This window comes from Hetaerina americana, unplaced genomic scaffold (assembly GCF_022747635.1).
Source record: "Hetaerina americana unplaced genomic scaffold, ioHetAmer1.1.p SCAF_14, whole genome shotgun sequence".
Taxonomy (NCBI): Eukaryota; Metazoa; Arthropoda; class Insecta; order Odonata; family Calopterygidae; genus Hetaerina; species Hetaerina americana.
Window position 1 is genome coordinate 9,036,267 of NW_027286514.1, and position 21,843 is coordinate 9,058,109.

At 38.0% G+C, this 21,843-nt stretch overlaps 1 protein-coding gene across 1 annotated transcript in view; it reads left to right on the forward strand.

Annotated features, from left to right (window-relative positions):
• LOC139686320 (tubulin beta-4B chain-like) overlaps nucleotides 1-21,843 on the forward strand; it is a 41,890-nt gene that overhangs the window by 19,953 nt on the left and 94 nt on the right. Inside the window, exons 2-9 of the mRNA XM_071583476.1 lie at nucleotides 11,161-11,269; nucleotides 13,197-13,322; nucleotides 13,725-13,954; nucleotides 14,885-15,052; nucleotides 17,956-18,141; nucleotides 18,781-18,920; nucleotides 20,671-20,932; nucleotides 21,480-21,843. The exon at nucleotides 21,480-21,843 is cut by the window's right edge and continues 94 nt beyond it. Coding sequence (XP_071439577.1) covers nucleotides 11,161-11,269; nucleotides 13,197-13,322; nucleotides 13,725-13,954; nucleotides 14,885-15,052; nucleotides 17,956-18,141; nucleotides 18,781-18,920; nucleotides 20,671-20,932; nucleotides 21,480-21,554 — 1,296 coding nt within the window. The 3' untranslated portion in view covers nucleotides 21,555-21,843. The remainder of the gene's footprint in view (nucleotides 1-11,160; nucleotides 11,270-13,196; nucleotides 13,323-13,724; nucleotides 13,955-14,884; nucleotides 15,053-17,955; nucleotides 18,142-18,780; nucleotides 18,921-20,670; nucleotides 20,933-21,479) is intronic.

Genomic DNA, 21,843 nt, shown 5'->3' on the forward strand with positions numbered 1-21,843 from the left:
TAGGGAAATAGTCAACTGATGATTCACTCAAAAATGATATAGGTGAAAGAGTGTAACCAGCAGTTAAGAAAAGGCTAATTACTAAATTTCTTCTTTCAAAGCGTCTCCGCCAAAAAACCATAATCACAGTAATCAACCCGAAGGTCGGCTTGGTAGGTGATGGTAGGGTTCACCCAGTACTAAGCCCGACGGCGTGTGAAATTCACACATCAGGGTAGGGGGGCCAGTTCCTTTCCTTGTGCCGGTTATGGTTTCCCAGGAAGACTTGGTACTATCCGAAAAATAATCACATAGGATGATTCTTGGGTGGCTGCAGGTGCCCAGAGTGCCTTGCCCGGGACTCGGAACCTGGGACCCTCCGGTCCAACGCTTTACCCCCTGGACTACCGCGACCCACGTGTCTTCACCAATATTTCGCAGAATAACATCGATAGCTTACCAAATCGTGCAGCTTTTGGCCAAAATTGCAATCTCATATATTGGAATAGATCGTTTGCTGAAAAATATAAAGTCTAATAAATATTCCGGACCCGATGAAATACCCGCTCGTATATTTAAGGATCGAGCTTTGGAATCGTATCTGGAAATAATATTTACGAAGTCGCTGGTAGATGACAAGGTTCCCAGAGATTTTAAAATGTCTAACTTAACTCCAATATTGAAAAACGGAGATGAGGAGGAACTGAGTAATTACAGACCTATTTCCCTCGCATCCATTTAGTGCAAGGTTATGGAACACATAGTTGATAGTTCGATCGTGAGAAACCTCGATAATCAGAAGTTATTAATGAAAAATAACTAGCGCAGAAGAGCTAGATTTGCAAAACGTTATGATACACTTAGTAGCGTATCCAAAATATTAGAGAAACTAGGCTGGGAATCACTCTCGGATCGAGGGTTAAATTACAGATTTAAGCTCTTGCATGAATTGGAAGGTCTCTTTAGCAGTGATGTTGAAAATGTATTATTACCCCATCGTACTACGGTAGGAGAGATTAAGTAGTTAGGTAGGTAGTTTTGAGGGGAGGCGACCGACAACTGAGGTAATTTTCGCCATAGGGGATGGACAGGAAAGGATGAAGGGTGGAGAGAAACCCGGCGTCGGCATTAGCCTACTCTTTACGAAAGGCGCCAAGGGGTCCGCAGTTTAACGTCCCATCCGACGAACGGCGTACTTACTCAGTGCCCTCCACAAAGCACCTCAATGGGATCGAGATACCTCTGAAAAATATTCTACACCGCCAGGATTTGAACCCGCGCCCTCAGGGTGGGAAGCCAGTACGTTAGCCCCCGCACCATCTCTATCGAAGTTGTTAATAAAATTAGAGAGATTAAGTGCAGAACAGGAGACATCATTTTTTCCATGAACGATAGGGGATCATAATAACATTGTCCGACCGCGGTAGGATCATGTTCGGGTAAAAATTAGTCATGCGTTTTCACCCCCTGCCACACACCCTAGCTGTGGCATGCAGGGTAAATAACTTTTTAAATAAAAAAAATATACCTTTAACTTTTATTTATTCAAAAGATAATTTGACTGCGTCAGGCATTTGAAAAGTGAATACGCACAGTCACCTTTGTCGTCACGATACCAAAAACTAATCTTTCACTAAAAGTTTCACGTGTTATAAATAAAACTGGTTTCAAATTTATTTGTTTATCATCAAAATGTGAAGACGTTTCTGCGACTTCTGGACTCCTAACTTGATCCTATAAAACTTAAGAGAGGCGGCACTAAATTCCACTTAACCGAACAGCTAATTCGATGGATTTGGTGAACCAGTTTATCTAGAGGTAGTGGGTAGGAATCTAAATTTGTCATTTTTGTCTTGTAATTTGTGGAGACATAGTGGCAGCCCAAGTTTGACAGTTGAATATAGTGTTTGCATGGTTATGCGAGGGATTTGGGAATCCTATAATTTCACTCCTCCACATTCCTTGGTTTCAATCTTTTTTAAGCAATATATTGTGCGTACAAATTCGACGGATAAATGGCGGCCTCGGTTGCCTCTCGTTTCTCCCGTCTCTCTTCGAGGTGAACGGAAGACCTTTCCAAGGAAAATTTTCCCCCACTCAAGTCTTTTTTTTTCCTTTTGCACGCCTTATGAGATTTTGTCTCCCCTTACGTCCCGAATATGGAAGGAGATTTCGCCTGCAAGAGTGCAAAGGAAAAAAATCGCTGAAGTAGAGGGCTTGATCGCAACTGGTTCACGTTCTGATTTGCCTGCACCACCACGTGCTAAATGCCAAGTTCAATTTCTCTGCATATGCTCATAAAGGGGATGGAAACGAGTCCAATTTGAACTCGAGTAATATTTCCTTGCGAGTTTCCAATTGTGGTAATAGATTTTAGGCTAAATAGGCCCATGTACGTTGTGCTACTCCATAATTAACAATTTGTGATAATAAAACCAAATTTCAAGCCGTGTATATTTTAGTGTTGTGCGGTATAAGCGTACTATTTCATTCTGGGTGGGCCAATAAAACTTATGTTACAACAAATGTGTAACTCGTTATTCGCTCGTGACCGATTCCGCATTCATTACCAAATTATTTTTTCTGTTTCAATCGCGTTCCAACTTGAACTAAGGTAGGGTTGGACATGTTCCGAAAGTGGACTCAGATTTTCGTTAAGCTTAAATTAACGGAAATATTTGAATAATTCATTTTGATTGCTTTGAAAGAGTGTGTAATCAAGTGTGGCTACCAAATAAGTTCGTGGCTACCAAACGGTGAAAGTGGACTTGCCAGAGGCAGCTGCTTTTAAATGTTGCGCGTAATTTCTAATAATTTGGTCAACGATGGCATCGTTAACTTGGTAGAATTAATGATATATTTGGACTTTTTTATAATGCTGATGTACTCGAGACGGGGAGGCAGTAGCATAGTGTGTAGAGCGATTGGTGCAGACTGGAGGGACCAGGTGTGACCCCCTAGTGGCGTGGTACACTCATAGTTTCCACCATAATGTTTTATTTTGTGGGCATCGGACTTTCATTGGAAACAATAGCCGTCACCTGGATGGTAACGGACCTCGATCCTGTGGTCAATGCCCGCCGTAATGGAAGCTTATCACCGGTAACCTCGGACATCTAACAACTGAAATTTGCTGATGAAAACAGCGTGCCTACTTGGCGGTGACGTGGCAGTAAAGTGGACAGAGCGTTCGGCTACCGATGGAAGCATTAATTGTTTCAAACGGTTGTGAAAACGTTGGAACACAGCTGTCGGTATCAGATCTTCCTGGGAAACCGCAAGTGGTCGGGAACTGACCCCCTAATTTGACGTGAATTCACATGACGTCGGGGTTAGTCAACGTCCTCTTGAATGTGGGTCTGATTTGTAAGAATTTTACGCCAACTTCTCTTATTTCTTGGGCTATGGATTTTTGGATACACCGAACTGGGTGTAAAATCCGAGGTAATGGCATTTCCTTTAGTGAAAGTTCTCCAAAGTCTCTTAACCGCCGGGAATAGGATACATCGATCACAATATTATTTGTTTATATAGTAATTTGACGTTTAACTCCTGAAAAGCCTAGTGGTGGCAAAGCAGTATTTGGTCGTATAGCTTCAGATTTCCAAGTAAAACAGCTATGCCGGCAGAGACCATAGAACTGACGGTGAGTGATTGATACTTTTGCCTTGTATGCTCATCAGACGAAAACGTGATGACCATTCCTTTATTGCCGAAACAGATAATGCCATGACAAGTTTCTCTCAAATAGGCAAAAATAATAGTCCTCGTATATTGTATTTCAACGATGAATTCCTGTCCAGAGCTTGCAGAAAAATAAGGTAGACCAAAATTCTAATCCAACACCCAATTCTGGCTGGGTATTGGTACCGTAGCCCTGGAGTGAAAGATCTCTAGTTTATCAGTAACACGTCTTTTCCGGCGTGTGACACCATCTCAGAGACTGGCAATGATATTTAGTATATTGGCCGTTATATTAGTTTTATTTAATTAGCTTTATTCAATTAGCTTTATTCAATTAGCTTTATTCAATTAGCTTTATTCAATTAGCTTTATTCATTAGTTTATTTTGCCTCCCCCCTCAACGGTCGGTCCTGCATTTATTTGTATACATACTTACTTTTACGTAGATAACTGTATCCATGTCAAGTCATTACGCCCAACGATGCATATATAATATTGACAGAATGATAAACCGGAAATTTGCTTGATCCTTTCATACAAAGGAGTGCGGAAAAAGCCAGCTTTTTCTTATTACTCTGGTGCGCCCGATATGGGGTAATGCGTCCTCGTCTAAGGCAATCGTCCGCTGGCGTCTATGGACGCTGCAAACGCAGCGCGGCCAAGGGAACGCACGCTCAACCCCCTACCGTGATCACATGCGGAGGCGTCCTAGCTGAGATTATCTGGGAAAATTACCACCCTTGCAAATAACGTGAGATAACATTTTTCATAAAATATTCAGGGGCTGGCCGTGGCTGTTTTGGTTTCCTCCGTATTAAATAGATTGTTTTGATCAATAATCCTATTTATTTTGCAAATATTATTTCTTTTGCTAAAATATTCCACCATTTCAACATTTCACAATTTGTATTCCCGTGTTATATAAAAGTGTTGTATAATTGCAAAATTACCAAGACTAACAAGCACCTATGTAATCAGAAAAAGTTCAGTTTAACCGTTCGCAGTCGTTCTCAGAGCTTTAGAAATTCGGTCAAGCATTTAAAAATATATTTTACAATATATGTAATTGTGAGTTTTCGTAATTTAAAAATCTATTACTGCAAGCGTGCCCCCCTAATCAATCGAACAAGAAGAAATGTTTTGCTCTACATTTTCTCCCTCCTCAGTTTTCGGTGTATGGAGTGAAATGTTTTGAGTAATTCAGTGACCTTATTAAGATATAATTCCATTAAATGCATTGCAAATGAGTCTCGGAGGTTTTTCAGAGTCTCTACAGGAGGAAACAGTGTTTAAACCATGAGCCCTTCGGGCACTTAACGTCCTTATCATATCAAAATTTTAAGAGATATTTCACTAACAAACTACCGTACAAGGCTTGTTATACTCTGTAAATATATAGTATTAGTAATAGTTTTTAATTAATAAAGCCCAGATTCTGGTGGAAAGTGTTTAATTGGAAGATACAGCTATATATTTTTACCAATAGGTGTTTAATCTTTGTGCTTTAATCTCTGATTTTTTGTTATGGCACTGTACAAGATATTACGAGGTACGACTACTCGTGTTTGGTATTAATCATAACCTTTAAATCACCGTCCAGTATTTTCTGGTAAAACTAGTCTCTTTTTTATAAATGTTGTGACCGCCATACATGCATCATTTTGAGTTATATTTAGAACTTTCTTGTGGAGGTTTTTCGTGGTTTTATTCTGCTTTAATGTTTCTAATCCTGACCTTTCTTCTCCTTTAAATTTTGCTTCCCATGTTTGCTTTTGTTGCTTTCTTTCTTTTTGTTTCATTTTGGCACTGCTTCTATGTACAGTCACATTTTTTATTAATATGCCACCATAGCTCTTGAAATATATATGACATGCTGAGACTTTTCCTTGGGATATATATTGCTGCAGCGTCACCTTTCATTTCATTACCTATGCTGCAATAACTTTGGATATTCGTAGAGCCACATTTCTGCCATAATCCTCCTTGCTTTATCTCTGCGGATTCAAATATAATGTGAGCAAAGCAGTAGTCTACTGCTTTAGGGTAGGTTTTTGACGGACCACTACACACTACTGTACTCCCAAGCCTTACTTAACCTGACGCAATATTCTTAAAATGCTGCACGTCTTATGACAACAACCCATTCTTAGCTCTGCATAGGTTCTACCTCCCTTTTTTCCATCTTAAGTACCTTTTCTTTCCCTCCCGCTACTTCGCCGTACGAGAATTCTCCTAATCTATTGCCGTCTTTAGCATTCCATTGCTGCCCTCTCTCTTCCTACCTGTCGTGCCGTCTTCGCTTTTATCTCTTTGGCAATCTCTTTTTCCTTTCCAATTCTTGAGCTTCGTTTATTTTCTTTTCCATCAATTAATTATATGTATGTAGATGCAATATAACTACAGTGCATCACTCGTATATATAATGACAACCTTGTATACGTTTAACATCGGATGGACTTTAGTTTCACTCTACCTGGATGCCTCTTCCATATCGGTGGATGAAAAGGCAATTTTGTAGGCCGCAGAAACGAGCTGTTAAAAAAAATCCTTAACCCCCTTACTCTTCGCTAACCTAAATCTAAGGAATACTGTTTATCTACGCTCTTATTTTTCTATCGATGATTCAGATCGAGGTATTTGAAGTTATAGTAGCCTTTATGGGAGGCGACCGACAGCTAAAGTCATTTGCGCCATTAGGGATGGATGGGAAAGGAAGGGTGGAGAGAAACCCGGCGTCGCCATTAGCCTACTCTTTTCGAAAGGCGCCAAGGGTCCGCAGCTTAACGTCCCACCCGACGGAGGGCATACTCACTCGAAGTGCTCTCCACAAAGCACCTGAAGTAGGGACCGGGATACCACTGAAAATAATTTGTCTCCAGGACACCCGGGCCCTCTCCGTGGGAAGCCCGTACGTTAGCCACCGAACCATGCCGATTTCCCTTGACGTTTGAGCTATCAGGCTGCTGCAAGTCTAATCAAGTTCACTCATCTGCGCTAATTGGTATGGAATAAGCGTTGCTGAGTTCACCCGTCACGTATTCCGTTTCTCTCCTAGTACCATATTATTTTCCATTAATACTGATGATCCCACTAGTCCTCTAGCTTAAGTTCCCTATTATCTTAGATTTAAAATCCATTGTTTTAATCCCAAAATTGGACTTCCGTCTTAAATTGACCTCTTCCCAGAGTAACTTCATTAATTTCGCTATCCTTTAGCTAATTCAGACTTCCTGGCTTTTCTGTTCTCTCGGCCGATTGCATTACAAAATCCATCCAAAGCGTTTGTCCATTTTCACATTTTCATGTCTCATACTCTCGTACTTCCACGGCAATTATTTCCAATACTTCCTTCGTAATCCAGGGCCTCGTTGAACGTCTCTCCTTTTACCTAGATCCTGCTTTGTGGCCTATTATATACTTGTATTATATCCTGTGCCGGGCGTGTAATAAGGTGTTATTCTTTACAATTTCTTTTCTGGTCGGGTTTATCGGTTAAATAACGTGCACATTTACTAAATTCAAAAGTCTTGAAGCCTAGGGTTGGGCGTCGGTATCCCTTAAGGTTGTGGATTAAATAAAAGAAAACACCTGTCCAATATAATGTCGTCCCCAAAAAAATCTAATTATCATCGTTCCCTTGCTTCTCAGGCTCAACTATTTCCATCCGTAGTCATTACGAGTTTTCTACCGCACGGAAGTCTGCTATGGTAGATTTTTCCATACTGTTTGGAAGACAACATCCGGCTGTTAAGTAGACCGTTACATCCCGTTCCGTTCTTCCTAAATCCAACATGTTATGAATTTTGTATGTTCGAAATTATGATTTTGGGTCAGGCGGTGATTTCAGCGGTTTTTTATTCTTGAAAAGTTCTTAAGAAAATAAAGTTTTACTTAACACATTACCTTGACTACAAAATAATTACTCTATAAAATTAGTCTAGATTTCAAACTATTCGAATTGTTCTGGGAAATTCTACGTAGAAATAGCAAATAACAAGCTTAGTAGTGTCGAATTTTTGTGATTGATACGAAACAAACCTTTGCTTTTTTAGCCCTATTCCCCTTGAATAAATTGGATCCTTAGACATATTTATGCTGACTGTGAAATTATGGCCAGGAAGCCTGGGAAAATCGGGTCTTAAAAAAAGTCCATTCGCATAGCATTGGTAATTCAAAAATACGTCTAAATTTCCTTTATTTGTTATTTCAGGTGTGTGATGTATTCATAGCAGGAATTGAAGTTTACAGTCATTTGAGCCTGGTGTTGATGTATTTGCTCTACTTTTTATATTCGTTTTCGTTGTGCTCGCGAACTCCCCTACTGCATTACAAAATTAGGTTTTATGGTTAACATTTCGCGTACTAATAACATGCTGAGCTAACGGCTTGTGATCGACATTACAGCTCCAATTTCTTGTCATTTGCGGATCTATTTGTTTTTTTAGGAATCATGAGCCTGACTTCTGTCAGACTTGTGCAGTCAAGTGATCCCAGTATCCAATTAAATTATGTATTAGTTTCACGGTTCAACTCTCCCATCTCGGGTCTTTCAATTCTGTTGAGCAAAGCGGGTTGTGAAAAAGTCTCCAAGAAATCCTTTCCATGTGCTATTTTGAAGTCCTTACTATTTCGAAAAGTATTCCAATGGGGCCGGGATTCAAATGAAAAGCTGTCATTTGTGATCATGGTTGCCTTAAAGACGGGTTCACTTAAATCTGCATCGCATCGCCATTTACTGGACACGTTACGCCGAATCGAGTTGAACTAGCGTCCTCTGTATGGCCATTAGGTATCTTTCTCGCCAGTTCCCCGTTACTTCTAAAACCTTTTGGTTTCCATCATTCCGTATACATACTATTTCTTTCATTTGACTACGAATATCAAGAAAGTGAGGCATTTGGCCATATTTCGGTTTAGCCGTCGTATCCTGAGCACGGGTGAGTGACTAACATAAGGTCATGTTGCTTGTTTTAAAATAGTGCTGTCTTAACCTTGGCCGTTGCGTTTCTATTTTATATTTAGCGCCGGAAAAATCTCTAGGAGTTATTCCTTTCGCATTTTTGTTCTTGGTGGGGTACAATTTTCATATTTCCGTGTGGCCACTTTACTCTGTGTTCGCTGAAAAATTGGTTTAACGTAGTCACTTCCTTGCTTGGGTGTTCCACGATTGCAAATCTGGTTTTCTCATTTGTGCTCTCGACCAGCAAAATCCATGAAATGCTGTAAGGCTTTAGAGGAGCAGAAATGTTACTGCGGTCCTCGACTCGTTGCGTTTGCCTGAACCAATTTTTGAACTAGGGGACTACCAGCGTAAATCGGCTAGTCATTTTAAAAATTAGCTATTAGAACTTGAGTTCAAGTGATAAAAATTGCGTCAACGTGAGTGGTGAACCTAATGAACAAATATTGCATAGGTGTTTATTAGGATTATTATTTAATCGAAGGTATTGTGACGCTGAAATCTAATTCTATAACCGTTCTGTTATATCCATAGATCCCTTATCTGTAGTGTTTGTTACCCTTCTCCGTAAACCATTAATACCTAAAACATTTAAAAAGTTTGTCTTTTTCTGGTGAATATGGCACGGGACGCATGCCTATTTTCATTTCCATTTTAGCTATTCCATACTCTATCAGCTTTTACGTGTAATTATGAAGCCGGAAGAAACAATCCACCTTCATTTCTATCGCAACGTGCTGTCTGCAAGCATCATGCCCGTGGTTCACCGCGATTAGCATTTTCTCTCACGCCGGTGCCTCACCTCCAGCGGAGCGTGGGGAAGACGCTGCCATGCATAAAATAATAATAGGTCAGGGTTGCCACTTCTCGAACTTTCCTGTAACCATACCAAACGTTCGATGTTCTCGGGGAAGAAATATCTGATTAATTATATGTTTAGATTTTTCTAAATGACAGTTCTAATTAAATTTGCGGATTCTACTCGCGAATGTTACGGTCGCGATGATGAATTAATATGTCAATCTCTCTCCTGCTACGCGCATGAATACGGTGAACAGGATGAATTGAGCTTGCCACCGTCCTATCTGAATGGTTGCCAGCCGAAAATTTGGCAGTTCCCAAGATGCCAAGGAATTCTGGCTTGCATGCTGCTCGACTGCGTCCGTTCCGTCAGCCGTGGAGTCGTTGGCCGGAATCGATTTTCCCCGCGTCTGGGGGAAATGTTTTTCAGTTAACACTGCTGCGATCAACGGATGATTTCCCGTTTACCAATCCCTAGTAACGGTTGCGATGAACGATATTTCGTATTTTTATGAGAACATAGACGCATCCGAGTGTACAAACCGTACGAACTGAGGTTGAGATGTCATGTGCTGACCGCACACCAATGGCGCATCGGATCCATGTATGGGATCGGAATGGTGGAAGGGGTGGCACCTCTTTGGTCTCCTTGTATTAATTAAGATTTTGAACCCCAAAGGTTCGACGCCATTAACGAATAAATAATAAATAGGAATAATGAATTGTATTTTCCCCATTTGGATAAACCTTAATGCTTTTTTTGTGGATATTGTTAGGATAAATTGTTCCGAAAATTCCTATTGATGGGTAGAAAAATAGTGATATCTTCCCATATGATCAAAATCAGTTATAAGAGTTCGGCTTTTTTGGAAGCTTTTGAAACATTTTTATGCATGCTATTGGATCTTGTTATTTCTACATAATGTTTATTGAATGTAGTATAAACATGTGCATTTTGTAATATTAATTGTTACAGCAATCATAACACCACATTACTTAATTAATTGCTTCAATCTATAGTTATGCTTTCTCACCCATGAAGAATGTTGCTGGTTCTACATCATTAGCCATGTAGGGTTATAAAGGGTTATATCGTAACCATCCTTTTCAAAGTTAGTAAATTATGCATATGTGTTGATCTCTGTATTTTCCTAATGGTTAACATTCTGAATAAGCAAATAGATAGCAAACTTCTCAGTCTGAGCCCAAGAATGTCTATTTAGACATTTTTGTTAAATTCCAAGTTTTTGTTGTTCTGAAATTAAAATAAATGCAGTCAGAAGAAAAATGTGTATTAATTATTCAAAATCCCAAAATATTAATATCCTTATTATGATTAATGAATTACTATTTATGAAGGCTAACGCCGCATTTTCTTGACCGAAGTAAGGTGTACCAAAAGCCTGTTCATTATTTTAAACTGTTAATGAATCCTCTATTTGGTCCTATTATTCTTGCATCCAGCCTTTAAGCATAGCAGGTTTTCTAAGTTTGTCTTGACACCGCGTTGTAAATACAGTAACTGGTTTATTTTTAATACGCCCATTGTCTTATGATTACGAATCATGTTTGAATAACAAATCTAGTAGCGAGATATCTGAATAGATGCATTTTGGTTGACTACTCACATGATTATCTATTTATTGAGCATGTGCATTTAGTGTAAATTTACAGTTTACTAAATTTAACAGTTTTTATGCTCTGGTTGTTTAAAATTGTTCCATTTGACTTTTCAGTTCTGGGAAATCATATCAGATGAGCATGGAATTGATCCCACCGGTCTGTACCATGGAGAAAATGATTTACAGCTTGAAAGAATAGACGTGTACTACAATGAAGCACAAGGTAAGGAAACCAACAATAGATTTCAGAGGGCTGGTATGAAGTGTGGAAAATATCTTCAGGCATTGGCGCCAATTTTTCCTATTACGTTGTTTGGTATCTCGAAATTCTAATAAAAGTGGCATTTGTGATAGCGTTTTAGTTGCCCACAACGTTTAATAGTAGTTATGCACGGTCGTTATGGAGAGCACGCCTCCAGCTACGTTGTCAGGCACGTGAGATTGCGTTGATTTGGCCACAGTGCGCATCGCTGCAATGCAACTAATACATTCGATATTGCGTGGAGTTTTTGCCTCGGTATGTGCGTCCTCCACAATTTCTTTGGCAGCAGCAGAAGGAATGAAAGGCGACAATGACCTGTGGGTTGGTATTTTTTTTTGAGAAATGGCAGAATGCAAGGTTCAGGATAATTTCATTTTAAATTGTATTATCTTAACTTAACGACTTAATGTGTCTGGTTTGATGAAACCATGATGATGTCAATTTGTGCTGAGCCAAAATATTTAATGAACGTTGTTTGTGAGGCAGTGTGTGCTTAGACCTCCCTTATAGCATCTGTACAGGTTTTAACTGTAAGATGCAAAACATTGGCATTTTGTCTTTATCTAGTTCTTGATGCAATTACAAACTTAATTTGGTGAGGGTTTATTGATGTTAACTTTACTTAAGCCCTTTGCCTGTTTAGTGAGAGAACTGGAATTGGGTTGATCATTTCTGTTTAAAAACCTGTTTGAAAGTTGGCCATGAATGATATAGAATCAAAGGAATTCGTCCATTAAAGTGAATCATTTTTCCTCAAAATGAATTCCCAAAATATGATTTTTTTAAGAGCTCTGCCTATTTGTTCAATTTGTGCTTCAATCTAGAAAGACATCTTTGGTAAGGTAAGACTTCAGGAAATCAAATCCTGTGGTAATCATTGGGAATTTTTTATCCTTAGACAACTTTTATAAGAAATCCTTTCATTGAAGTGATTTTGGTCACATGAGAATGATGCTATAGTTTCCCAGTAGCAGTTTTAGGGGAGGCGACCAACAGGTCAATTCATTTGCACCAGTGGGAATGGACGGGAAAGGATGAAGGGTGGAGAGATACCCGGCATTGGCATTAGGCTACTTTTGACGAAAGGTGCCAAGGGGTCCGCAGCTTAATATCCCATCACACGGATGGCTTCCTCACTCAAATTGCTCTCCACAAATCACCTTAAGTGAGAACTGGGATGCCACTTAAAAGTTTTGCCCTGTCTGGAATTAAAAGGGGATCGTGATGGTGTGGGAGCTAACGTACAGGCTTCCTACCCGGAGGGCCTGGGTTCAAATCCCAGAGGCAGCAGATGTTTTTCAGTAGTATCCCAATCCCTACTTGAGGTGCTTTGTAGAGAGCACTTTGAGTGAGTACGATGTCTGTCGGATGGGATGTTTAACTGAGGACCCCTTGGTGCCTTTTGACAAGAGTAGGCTATTGCTGATGCTGGGTTTCTCTCCACCCTTCCTTTCCCATCCATCCATAATGGTGCAAATGACCTTAGCTGTTGGTCGCATAAATACTACTACTACCACTACAAAAAGTCGCCTCCCCTAAAACTACTACTGGGGTACAAACTTGGGCCTTCAGGATGAGTAGCCAGTCATGGTTTCTTGCTACACTTCATACTGAAATGTTAAGCCGGCATAATGGTTTCATTCTTGGGCCCAATGGAATCGTATGTCATTTGGTTGGTGTAGACCATAGGAAAGTTTTGATAATGTGGTAGTGTTCCACATTTGAGCCCAGATAAGTAATAATCGAATTGAATTCAAGACAATGAAAGTCTTGTGATCTCCCTTCATTTATTAATTAGTAGCATCATGTTAATGAAAGACACACAACCTTGAATTTTCGTTCCGCATGGAAATTGATTTTTGTAAATGTTCGATGTGCATTTTTTCAGGAGGCAAATATGTTCCACGAGCAGTATTAGTTGACTTGGAGCCAGGTACAATGGATGCTGTCAGGTCTGGACCATTTGGACAGCTATTCCGACCAGATAATTATGTTTTTGGTCAGAGTGGAGCTGGTGAGTTTTTATTAACGATCATGGGAAACATTTTGTAGAATTATCCTGTGTAGCAAAATTTTACATAGTTCTAGAATTTATTTAAAATTCTTCTAGTGTATTTGTTCATCAATACTTATCAAATACTAAGTCCATGGAGTTACATAAAAATCTTATTTTTGCACTTTATGTAAAAATTATTTCACAGTGGGGGTGCACAATCCAAAATTAATGGTTCACAATTAAATCAAGAAATGTTAGGATTATTAATTTAATGTTTTTCTTAGATAATTTATATCCTCTCAATATTATGCATGATGAGACATCTTGCAAGATATGTCTCAATTAATGAATAGAACCCACTTTATTATCATGAATATTTGACTTTTGGATGAAATAGCAATTTAAAATGTTCATTCTTAGGAAACAACTGGGCCAAGGGACACTATACAGAAGGAGCAGAACTTGTGGACAGTGTGTTAGAGGTTGTGAGGAAAGAGGCTGAAGGCTGTGGTTGCTTACAAGGTTTTCAGCTAACGCATTCCCTTGGAGGTGGGACAGGATCTGGAATGGGAACACTATTAATCTCCAAAATCAGAGAGGAATATCCAGACAGAATAATGAATACATTTTCTGTAGTTCCCTCACCTAAGGTATTTGAAGGTTTATGATTGTTTTCTTAAATTACTGAAAAGTTGAAATATTGAAGACTTGTTTCTCAATTTTTTATGCATTGAGAATCTTGAGTCAATCATCATTGAGGATAAGTTAAGAGTTGTGGAATCTTGATGAGAAATCTTGGAAGTTTTATAGAAGAATATACTAACACCACTAATTACTAATATTTTATATTATGTGATGAAGGATATCTAGTTTTCCATTAGTCACAGTTAACTGATGTTAATAGTACTCCTTTCAGCCTAACAAGATTTATGGGGTAAAACAAGAAAATACACTTGGTTTATTTGATAAAATAACTCAACCATCTGAGGGAAAACATTAAGCTCAAGTCTTGATCGAATAATGATTTTTTTTTTTTAGAGCTGACATTCTGGCCTTGCAAGTTATTATTCAAGACTTAAATGTAGTTTCTTAGACCAGTGCAAAATTCAAATGGATTTGCCTACGCTTACGAATGAATTTTGAAGCAGAACACTTTCTGACTCTTGAAGACTGACCTCATGAGAGTTAAAGGAAGATAATAGATAATTCTCTTTGGTTATACATATTTCAATAAAATGTGACATGATTGATAAAGATAACTCCTATTTGTAGTGTTTTCTGTGTTTTATGGCTGTGTTGTGTTGGGAGTCCTGAGCTATAACATACTCATATTCTCTACTGGTGTGAATGATGCTTATGATTAGCTTAGATGGTTTATGATACTGCAATTATATAGTGTAATTTGAAACTTTCATACAAACGATAGCAATTCATGAACAAGCTATGTACTCACTTTAAATGCTATGAAACTGATTTTGACTAATAGTAGATATAATATATTTTTGAATCAACAAGGCTCACTTTTATGGAAGGATTTGTAAATGTATAATTTTCATTTTATTATTTTTCTTCAATTCCAGGTGTCCGATACAGTGGTAGAACCATATAATGCAACCCTATCTGTACATCAGCTAGTTGAAAACACTGATGAAACCTTCTGCATTGATAATGAGGCATTGTATGAGATTTGCTTCAGGACATTAAGGTTAACTTCTCCATCATATGGTGACCTAAACCATTTAGTATCGGTAAGCAGTTTTGTCATTTTCTTCATTTTATTGATTTGAGCATCTTTACCAGAACATTACTTCCCCATGTAGAAAAATTGTTTATAGCATACTCAAAAAATAGCTAGTATAAATGTGGTTAAGTTTTAAAACGAAGCTAATTTTATAAACATAGTTGACATTCACAATTACTGTAATCCTGCAGATTTTAAAAATTTTAGTGAGAATATTTCTAATCAGTTGTGTGTAGAATTGTTTTGCCCTCCCTGTTACTGGGTAAAGAGTAATATACTTATCACGATACTGCAATTGCTTACAAGCCAGAGCTCACCACTTGTTGCTCATATTGAAGTATTAGATTGATGTCCCTTTGATAGAGATGCTTTTCTCCTCTGCAAAGTGGCAATGGTAAACCTTGCTGCACCATTCAGGGAACAATTTTATGGCAATTAAAAGCATTAAGTTGTCAGTATAAGCATATTCAAAACACAAACATTGCATTATGTAGCAAGAGCAGTGCAGGTCTCCCATTTTTGGGCAACTGGAGGTGGGAATATGGATTGGCACCAGGTGTCGCATTAATTTGAAAGAACTGGTATCAAAGAAGGTTTGGCTATCCAGAATTTCAAGTACCCAGTGAGTCTGTCATATAAAGGGAATCTCTTGCCAACATTTGGAAGTTGCTTCCCAGGACTGAACTATTCTTATTAGATTATTGGTGTTATTGACAAATAAGATGTGTCAATTCCAAAGTAACTGTTGGAGATGCCGCTAATGTGCAATTCAGTGCAACAATTTCAGAATGTAGAATTCATTCGCTTTGACCTGGCTTCGAACCTGTATCCCTCAATGTCCGGTCGAGTGCTCTAGCCAGTTATGCTATCGAGGCATCCTCTTATACTTGGATGCCTCCAAAGGCTTCAAGAGACTCTTTAAGGCTATAAGAGGCTTTGCCCCTAAAATTTCAGAGTATAAGAGGATGCCTTGATAGCTTAACTGGCTAAAGCACTTGACCAGACATTGAGGGGTCTGGGTTTGAATCCCGGTCAAGGCAAATGATTTTTACACTGAAATTGTTGCATTGAAGCAGTCAACATTGTGCAATAAAATTGAACATGTCAAATATATTTATAGCTCACATTTAGTAAATGAATAGTTTCATGGTATTTAAAATTTTTCTCAAATTTAAAACTGCTCCTGGTGAAAACTGAAGGAACATCCAAATGAAGACTAATGATAATTTTGGGCAACATAAAAACTTAGTTTTTCCATAATCATATCACAAAATTCTTCTCTTATGCATAAACTTAGTTCTATGATAAGGAATGAGTTTTCTGTGCACATTATAAAATGCATTACAATGGTGAACCACATTTGCCAATAAGTTCACATTTTTGGAATTCCTTTGTAACATTTTGATGGAAACCAAAAATCATCCTAATTTTCCCGAACCTTCCATGGCAATTTCTATTGAAAAGCATTTAATACAGGGTCTGAAAATAAAACTTTCTTTTTTTAAATGTGCACCAATCAGACTATAGGTCGTTGCTAGGTAAGAGTGGTCTCATTCAACAGCCAGGGTTCTTCTGTTTTTTCCCCACCCTGGTATCCATCATGCGTTGGAAGTGTGGGGCGTGCGTTTGCCGTCAAGGTCTACTTCTCGTATGGATGATCTGTGATTGCAATCTAGAGGGCCTTCCAAAATCACTTTAATGTAGCCCCTTGGGGCCCTGACGTGGGCTGGAAATGAATTGTTGAATGAGTCACTACCTTCAGACAAACTGCGAGTGCGAAGAAAGTTGAGTCCCTCAGCCCATCAGATCACCCAGGAACATTGAAGCCAAGAGGCAATGAGAACTACCATATTGCAATCCTCTCTGCATTCTGCATACAAACATTCGTCAGCCCTCGAACTTTCAGATGGTTCAGTGAGGTGAATTCTTCAGGATGACTTTCATTACCATCCTTACAAGTTGGAGATTGTGCTGGAACTCCACGAACGTGTCTTCAATTCTCAGAGAAACTCATGTGAGGCTCTTCTTGAAAACGTTCCGTAGGACTCAATTGAGTTTTTCAGTGATTAAGTCCATTTTCATGCGAGTGGATATGTTAACAAACAGAGCATCGGCTACTGGGCTGACACCAGTCCCAGAGAATTGCATCAAATGCCTTTGCATTCTCATAAAGTTAGTGTGGTGTGCAATTTCCTCAGTCGGTATAGTTGCTCTGGTTTTTTGAAGAAAATGAGGTCACAGTGACAGTACATTCAGACCGGTGTGTATACATGTTGGAGGAATTTTTTTCCACGACTTGATGAACTGGACTTAGAGAATATTTAGTTCCAACAGGACGGAGCAACGGCTCACACTTGAAGGGTATCTATGGCTGCATTGAGGGAACACTTCCTGGAGTGGCTTCAAACTCTGAAATTGTTGCATTGAAATGCACATTAGCAGATGACTCCATTGAAAGTTATTGTTTGTGGCATCTCCCGCAGTTTCTTTGGAATTTGTCAAGGTATAAACACCATAAGTGTTTAAAAGTTGGCTTTAACCTCGAGGACTGTGGCACGTCGCGCACGAATACGAATGCTGGTGACATTGTATGTACAGTATTTCGTCACAACATCTTGTTCCTTTAAAAGCCCCAAAATTTCAGAGTTTAAGAGGCTAAAGCACTCGACCGGATATTGAGGAATCTGGGTTCAAATCCCAGTCAAGGCGAATAATTTTTATACTCTGAAATTGTTGCATTGTAGTATTCCTATTGTTCATTTTTCAATGTCATTAAATTAATAAAGTATAAAAATTAATTTAACTTGACCTCTTCCACAGCCTCTCACTGGAAAGGAACTGGTACTGCTAATGAACTGAAAACAGTACTTTGTATCCTTGATAATAATGCTTGATTTATTCGTTATTTAGATCACCATGTCTGGAGTTACGACATGTTTAAGATTTCCTGGGCAATTAAATGCAGACTTAAGAAAGCTAGCTGTAAACATGGTTCCATTTCCCCGTCTTCATTTCTTCATGCCTGGTTTTGCACCTCTTACTGCAAGGGGTAGCCAACAGTATAGAGCCCTCACAGTTCCTGAGTTAACGCAACAGGTAAGTCACTGTACATAATGAACTTAGCTAAATGTCTTTGTGCCATTCACCAGTTAGATATATATTTAGATTGTGAGTAAATGTTGGAATAACATTCTTTAATTGTTAAAAATTACCAAAGCAGCATTTCTCATGTTGCATTCAGCATACAAATGAATTAAGTTGCTTTAGATCATGTGGTGTCCCTAATGTCTCATAATGCACCAGCTATTCTAAATTTTTGGAGCAAATTTAAGGGCCAACTATTTGTTCTTGGTCTTACATACCTTAACCCTGGGCACCTGATATTTTATACTTTATCTATGCAATTTACTTGTGAAAATATTGAATCGTAGAGATAGCTGAGCATGTTTGATTAAAGTGAATGTAATGTCAGTTATCAACTTTGGCTCATGTGGTAGAAAAATAATTCTGGTGAGAGATCAAAAAATTGTCCTGCCAATTATTTGTTTATATTATATAGATATTTTATTGAAATTTCATAGACTAATTTTTACGACCACCTTGGAAGTGGCTTCATTTTATTAAGGTATTATTTTTAGTTAAATCAAAGAGATTTTTAAGAATTCTTCTTAATACTGTTGTCATTGGGTGGAATTGTGTTGCACATCATATTGATAATACTGATATCTCCTCCAGATGTTTGATTCCAAGAACATGATGGCTGCCTGCGATCCAAGGCATGGGCGCTATTTAACCTGTGCCGCCATCTTTCGTGGAATGATGTCCATGAAGGAAGTAGATGAGCAGATGCTGAATGTTCAGAACAAAAATTCAAGGTGAATATGGGTTTAAGGATTTATCAATATACTCCCACTGCGTACAATTCTTCAAAATTTATTCTGAAAAAAATTAATTTTTCCAGAATAATGAATTGCAACCTATTTGGCTATTAGTATGCAGAAGTGAAACAATAAAGTCAACCTTCATGTGATGTTAGCATTAAACAATAATGGTATGACCCAACAGGTTCTCTGGGTATAATATAGGATTCTTGCGACTGCTTAAATATGATATAGTGCCTATTTGTTCAATGTGCTGAACTTAACGCAAAGATTGTTGCAGAGGTAGCCAGAGACTGATAGAAAATCAAATTGTATCGAACTTTTGTAGTAAAGCCCTAGCAGCCAAATGCTCCTGAGGTTATATCGTCAAAATTTACTCTAAGCCGACAAAAAAAAACCAAAGACACTTAATAACAATGAATTTTGCTAGAGAAGCATTTGTTAAAAATGTGAACTCTCAATTTTTCAGTTTTTAGATCCTGTAAATTACAAATTTTTCCATACAATATTATTAATACAATATTATAATTTAAGTCTGAGTAATTATAGGTAAACTCTCGATTATCTGTGCCACTGAATGCGATTCTTCCATGGCTGTGGAAGTGTATATGCAAATGAAAACCAACTAATGCCAGTGAATGCCCTTGGACTATTTAAGAAGGAAGATACTTCTTTGAATTTGGGGAAACTAGTCATATTTTGTTTGAATGTTAGGAACTTTGTGAAATTATGAGTTACTATAGTACACAGAAATCAGAATTGGCATCTGCATTCCTCAGTCAACAAAGATATGTATTAATCTTAGGACCTCATTGGTATGATCATTGATAGTTATTCTCAGGTAATGGTTGATGAAAAGGAGTAATCATTTCATGTACATTCTTGGATTCACATTACCAAAACTGAGCAAAATGTAAACATTCATGGTTCATTTAATTTTAGAGGATTCCAGAGGTTGAGGGTAATATTTGACTCATATTAGATAACCTGATTTAATTTCAGCAGTAGCTATAACCTTGGCTATTTCAACCTAACTTTGGAATGTTATCACGAAAAATGTGTATATATGTAGTTCTTCCTCAAAATCCCACTCTGACATTTCTAAATGTGAAGTAAATATTTTCTAAGGCAGTTGGAAGAATTTAATGATAGTGGGAAGAAATGAACCCTCATGCACCCAGGTTAAATGGCTTACTTAAACTTTTCATCACAAATGGACCCAAAGCACTCTGATCTGCACTCAAACGAATTTGGAATCTAAATCCAGTATCAGACAATTCTCTTTGCAAATTTTCTAATCAACCACACCAAAAGTTAATAACCTCTCTTTGGATGGATGAGGACAAAATGATCACTTGTGTACCCTCCATTGTTCGTGCCTAATATGTAGGAGACTGCAGATGATTTTGCTTCTGATAATGCAATACCTCTATCTGTTATCATTGAAGTTGTAAATATAGCAGCAAACTATTTTGTAGTCAATTTTTATAAACAACTAAATTCAATTAGATTTGAATGATTCTTTACATATCATCAAATGGCTGGACAATTACCATTCGTTCAGACAATTTAAAGCATTGGAAAATTGCATAGTGAACCTAGTAACCTTTAAACTCCCAAAACCTTCTAACTTGACTATGGGAACCTATGTTTGCAAATGTTTCATTTAGACCTCATAATATCATTAACTTTTTCTCAAGGTAAAAAAGTTGTAATTGAGCAATAAAAATTGTTTTTCTTCTAGCTACTTTGTGGAATGGATTCCCAATAATGTAAAAGTGGCAGTTTGTGACATTCCTCCCCGTGGTCTTAAAATGTCAGCTACATTTATTGGCAATACTACAGCCATTCAGGAAATTTTCAAGAGAATATCTGAGCAGTTTACTGCAATGTTTCGACGCAAGGCTTTCCTTCATTGGTATACCGGGGAAGGAATGGATGAAATGGAATTCACCGAGGCAGAATCAAATATGAATGATCTTGTTTCAGAGTACCAACAGTATCAGGTATGATTCTTGTTTATATTAGTTTCGCATGTTAATTCTATGTCACTTATTGTGATGTAAGACTGATAAAATTTTGAATAATGCCTTTTTGTAGTAGAGCCAAAAACTCTTCGACTGACCCTTATCAATGATTGACTGAATTGTACTTGGTCAATTTATCTCTGGCTTATCGCATGCCACTTAAAATCCTTGTAACCAGTAATTGGGCAGCTCGGTGGGGAGTACATCAAAAGTAAGCTTAAATTATCTCAATGGGCGCAAAAGAAAGGCTAGAAAAACTGTTTCACTTATCTAGGAAGGGAGCACCTCAATGAGTGGCAGTGGCTGATGTCATAACTGCTGTAACCCAAGCATCTCATTAAGATTGCATAATGCTTTTCACATTTTCATAAATTATGATACTCGTGTCCATAGCTATTGTGTCACAGGGGTTCCCAATGATGTGAAAGTGGCAGTTTGTGACATTCAGACAGACATGTATTAACATCAGAGTAAAAAGCCATTTTTCTTGGGATTTGTTACTACTTGTATTTTTTTTTTTTTGAAGGAGGCAACTGCCGACGAAGATGTTGAATTTGAGGAAGAATACGCTGAGGAGGAGAGACAAGAAATTGTTGAATGAAAGCTGACCACTATCCATCATTTGAAATCATTGGTCATGTTCCCTGCTGACTCATGGAAATTATCTGTGAAATATATTTTTGTATTAAAATTTTGTCAAACTGAAAAAGATATTACAGAATCTGTTTTGTAATAAGGTTTTTGACGAATACCAGAAATTTCTTCACTGCTAGTGTTTTTCATAAAGTTCTTTGTAATGTTCCTGAATTACTTTTTTTCCTTGTTTCATTCTGTACTTAATCCAGTTCTGTCTAAAATTTTCAGTTGTGGATACATGAAATTTTTGTATC